The sequence below is a fragment of the Austrofundulus limnaeus genome, unplaced genomic scaffold (assembly GCF_001266775.1).
Source record: "Austrofundulus limnaeus strain Quisiro unplaced genomic scaffold, Austrofundulus_limnaeus-1.0 Scaffold396, whole genome shotgun sequence".
NCBI lineage: Eukaryota > Metazoa > Chordata > Actinopteri > Cyprinodontiformes > Rivulidae > Austrofundulus > Austrofundulus limnaeus.
The window spans coordinates 460863-465967 of NW_013952798.1; the positions used below are offsets into that span (position 1 = coordinate 460863).

The 5105-nt window shown below is 37.4% G+C and overlaps 1 protein-coding gene across 1 annotated transcript in view; it reads left to right on the plus strand.

Moving 5' to 3' along the window:
• Positions 1-490: 490 nt before the first annotated feature.
• The window catches only part of snap25a (synaptosome associated protein 25a), a gene marked incomplete at its 5' end in the record, with an annotated part of 33398 nt that continues 28783 nt past the window's right edge, over positions 491-5105 (plus strand). Inside the window, 2 exon segments of the mRNA XM_014023915.1 lie at positions 491-621; positions 3673-3714. Of these exon segments, the coding sequence (XP_013879369.1) occupies positions 550-621; positions 3673-3714 (114 nt within the window).

Consider the following 5105-nt stretch of genomic DNA (forward strand, 5'->3'; position numbering starts at 1 on the left):
AAGAAAAAAAAGKCCGCTTGATTCTTAAGMGTTTAAATAATTTGCTAAATGTTACTTAGATTGTAACATGAATCTGTGTTTTTTGGACTGCCAACATCAAATTCATCAGATGCATGAAAAGTTGTTTTAGGATCGTTTTTCGGGCCGAACACCTGCTAAAACGTTCATTTCTGTCTTGTGATATGTGTCTGTTATGATGTAGAAAGAGRTAAACAGGATCACAGCTACAGCAGTAACAGGCTTATAACTCTCTGTGGCTAATCCTCCAAAATCCCACTCCCTGTCTGATGTTAGCGTTCCTCTGCCAACATCAGTCACCTGCTTGCTTCTCATTTGATCCACATTTGACAGAGAATCCTGCTGCAGCACCTCATGTTTCTTTTAATGACTTTTATGAATTTGTCCTAATTAATCAGCAGATTTACATGTTTGCTTATTGATGTGACTTAAAAGTTTCTTGTTATGTCCTGTTTTTAGCCCACCCCYTGAGTCCCATTAGGATCTTCTCTTCCCTCTTGGAGACCTTCTCCACCCCCACACTCAGCAGCCATGGCAGATGATGCAGACATGCGCAATGAGCTGTCAGACATGCAGCAACGTGCCGACCAGCTGGCCGATGAGGTGAGGACATCACACTCACTTCCTCACAGCTGTTTGGCTTATTACGACAAACATACATGTATCATAATTATAGAGAGTGAACATGAAGACTGTAAAAGGGTTTTTAGGATCTTTTGAATTTAGATTCAATGGTAAAGTTCTGAACGTCTAATATCTTACCTGTTCTAGATAGCTCTTTAAGTGTGAAGTAGTTATAAAATGAAAGAACTAATGAGCTAATGGCTCATTCAAGTTGGCCTAAAAGATAAAGTAGATCACTGTTGTTTTAAAACAACTGAAAATTATATAATTATTTTTATATATCTTTTACGAATGGAACACAATGAATTCCCCAACAAAAGTAACGTAGAAGAGTTATTGTAATTTTAAACAGAATTTCTGTTTTTGTCCTTGGTAGTTAAACGTAAGCTTTCGAGGTAACAGTTTTTTGTTTACTTAAATAGAGTTTAAATCTGTAAAAATAACCACTTTCCCTCAAGGTTTGCTTAGTTTGAAAAAAATACACAGCACAGATTAGCTAATAAGTTAGCTAACTGCTAGTTCAAGCAGGACCAGGACCAGTTAGATCAGGGGTCTGCAAACTTTACAATCAAAAGAGCCATTTCTGCTCCTCAGCTCACTAATAAAATGTGTCCAGAGCCGCAAAATAAGCTGCAACTGTAATTATCAASTGGTGGTTTGTGGGCCTTTTCAAGRCCTTTTCGTGAAACTTTATGGCCAGTGGAGGTGACGAACCTAAAAAATATATTGTGAATTTTACACTTCAGGACTGAAGAAGAAAAAACATATGACACTAGAAAAATACTGGCTATAGTTTATACAGAATTTCATAAAAACTAGTACAGCTGAATTAGTCAGACATTTTTTTTTCCTAATTCTTATTATTATGTAGTCCAAAAGGTGTTTAAAGATAACCCTGATGGATTTGAGAGAAAAATCATAGAAAGAAGTTGGATTATTTAGGTAGACAACATGCTAGCATGAGCTAAAATGTTTTACTTTTTATATTAGTAGTTTGATCACATATTTGCATACAATTTATTAGTGTTCTGAGAATAAAAAACAAAATCAAAYGAAAAAATCTGTCRTGTTTGGTCAAATTTTCAAAGAGTCACTGCAGATGGACCAAAGGCCACATCTGGCCCCAGAGCCGCAGGTTGCAGACCCCTGAATTAGATACTGTTGTCTTAAATGGTAAATGGCCTGAACTTATAGTACTTTATCWAGTCCAGTGACTCCAAAGAGCTTTACACTTCAGTCATTCATTCATTCATACATACGTTCACACACTGATGGTGGTAAGCTACAATGTAGCCACAGCTACCCTGGGGCACAATGACAGAGACACAGATACATCCGAAATGTACCGACAAACATATAAAGGCTGTGAAATACTTTGAAAGAATTTAAAGTGGGGGAATTATGCTAAATCAACTTTTTTGAGATTTATGTCATGTTATAATGTCATTCCCTCATCAAAAACATAGAATGTTGTTTTGACTCATTCGTGCGGGTTTGAGAAACCCTTGAATCTCCTGTGGTAGACATGTGGAACTGCCTAAATGCTTGTTGGTACAAAGCACCTCCTATTTGTACCTAGCTCCTCCCTGGAGCTCAGTCTGCAGCCGAGCTCCCGGCCCACAGAGCGCCCCTCCCCCCCAAAGTATTGTTGTGAAGACATGCTGAAGTGGGAGCGCTGAAAACATTAGGAGGTTCTTAAAAAGACAGAGGCCAATTTCAAGGTGTTTATATAAGCTATGATGCAAAGTCAAAATGATTTTGGATACTGGTCAGCTGGTCAGTCTGCTCAGAATTTCATTCTATTTCTCCAATGAGAAAACCTATCTACAACAGGTAAGATAGTAATTACTCCCTTCCACAGAATCCCATTAAAAAATCTGTTGTACTTTAATCTGCTCAGAAAAAAAAAAGCTCACGTGGAGCAGGTTGGTGCATATATATGGCCAGTACGTGCGTAGGTGACCGAGAACACAACTGCAATGCATTCGACACAACCTCTCTCTGAGTGTTTTTGTGCGTTTTGTGTCACAGTGCACACAAACAGAATGTCCTCAGCATGTTCTGTTGCATCATTTTCTGACTTTATGTAGAAACTCATCTGTGTGTTTGGCACTCTGTGAAAGTGTGTGTCAGACAGAAAGCAAATGTCTGTGTCATGGCTCAGAGCAGTTTATCTCAAAAAAAACCTCAAGCTTCACATGTGAGTCAGAGCTGCACAGCTGAGCAGAATATTAAACACACACATATGCAGGAATAAACCAAGGGCATGCACAAAATGGCGGAACAACAGCATTTTCCTCTGACTTAAAGGGGCTTTTAGATCTGTCCATACAGACACAACAACATTACATTTGAAAGTCAGATCAAAAGGATTTGACTTTAACTAAAAGCAGAAATGAGAAAATAGGTAAAATATTTTTAAAAATCAAAACTGAGGAAGCAGAAAGCTGAGACATGTTCATTTAACATCATTTTCTCAGTGACATGTCTGCTCACTCGGCCCCCTTTTATCAAACCCCACCGGTTTGGACTCACTCGCAGTTCACACAGCAGAACAAAGCTGAGCTATTAAAGAAGGACATCACGTCCCTGCTGCTGTACTCTACGATGTGATGTTTCAAATCTGTCACTAGCTAATAATAGACATCCTCCAATCAGAACGGTGGAGTTAACGACAGGTTAAAACCTGCCTTTTTTTTTACAGAAAGGAAGTTTAGATCCTCATATAAATCCCATCAAGATACGTTTTTCCTTCTGTTGCAGCATTTTTTAACAGATCATTGAACAACAAGATCTACAATATTGTGTAAGCATTTCATTTGCAGTTTTCAGGTTGGACATACTCAGTGTTGAAATGATAATAATAATTATGATTATTTCTGCATCATGTTGATTGATCTGTCTGGCTTGGCTCACTTCTGCTCAAATGAATGAGCTACAAGTTCATGATGGTGTTCAGCCTCTGAAACCGTTTAAAGCTCATCTGTTGTCCCACACCAACTCTAACCCTGTTGTTTTATTTCCCCACAGTCACTGGAGAGCACTCGTCGTATGCTCCAGCTGGTGGAGGAGGTAAGAGAAACAACAACTATTGTTGCTCATTAAGGTTAGATTTAATTAGGTTTATTAGAATAACAACAACAATTGTTCAAATTTAAAAACAGATGCACAACGTGTCAGATTTGTTTGAGACATATCAGGATTTACTGTAATTTTGTTTTCTATTCATCTTTTCTGCTGTGATTACGAGTTTGTGTGCCAACTGRTTCATTCATTCATTCATTGAGGCTCATTAATCAATTTTTATATTTCCCAATAGACACTAAGAACCTAAAGACAGTAGTCTTTTGTTTACTCAAAAAGCTGTGAAAAGTTGCTCAGTGATTTAACTACAGTAAAAAAAAGAGAGAAAGACAGCCTTTATATTCACTCAGGGCATTCAACARCATGAATGGGACTCAGACATTGTGAGAAATATTCTTTAGAAAAGTTAATTTGCTTGACATTTGCAGTATGAAGAAACCCTAAGAAAGTTATCATTATCATCTACAGCAGCTTCAATTTTAATCCCATTCAAGATGGCTCCTAARTGACCTTAGTAAATACAGAAATCGCAAAAACTAAGTAATTTTTAAACATGAGTTAAAATKTGGTGTTGAGATCATTCTCAACACATGCTTTGGGGTCTATCTCATTGCATCAATTTGTTAAAAACTTTGGTATGCAACATGGTAGGTGATATGAATGCCATTATGGACTAATACAGTTTTAGATCTGTCATCAAACCATTTTTTTGCAGGTCACACGTTTTTTCTGAAGTTTCCATCCACTTCCAAGCCAACCTGTGGTTGTTGTGTTTTCAGCTTTAGGCCACAGTCAGCAGTAGGTCAGAACCTAGCATGTTAAATCATTTAAGAAGCAGAAAAATAACTTCAACTATTTATTATAAAAGGGAAAAACAAAATGCTGCTGCGGAAGCAAAGGTTGCAGAGCCTCAGGAGAAACACAGAGGACCTGAAATGTAGGATGGAGACCAAAAATGAACTGATGAGGTGGAGGAGTTAGGATATGTATGTTAGGAGATAGTACTTCTAAGACCCTGTGGGCTTAAAGGGATCCCAGATTAGTTGTAACATTAGACTTTAGTTGATAAACATATATTTTAACAGTAAAATAAAGACTGTAAAAATACGGTAGGATGTTTAGTTTTGTAAATTTTTAAAATATATTTCAACACGGACGGAGCCATTTTATTTGCACGCAAAGCATTCTGGGTAACTGATGACGAGGATAGGTCATCGGTGTGCATGAACTGTATCCGCACTGAAGGTTAATCTAGGTCTGACGATTGACTCTCTTAAATGAAACCAGAGAGTGTTGACAGAGAGGATTTGATTTGATTTTTGATTTATTTATTTAACAGGAAAAGATTATTAAAAATCAAGCCTGACTCAGCATAATTG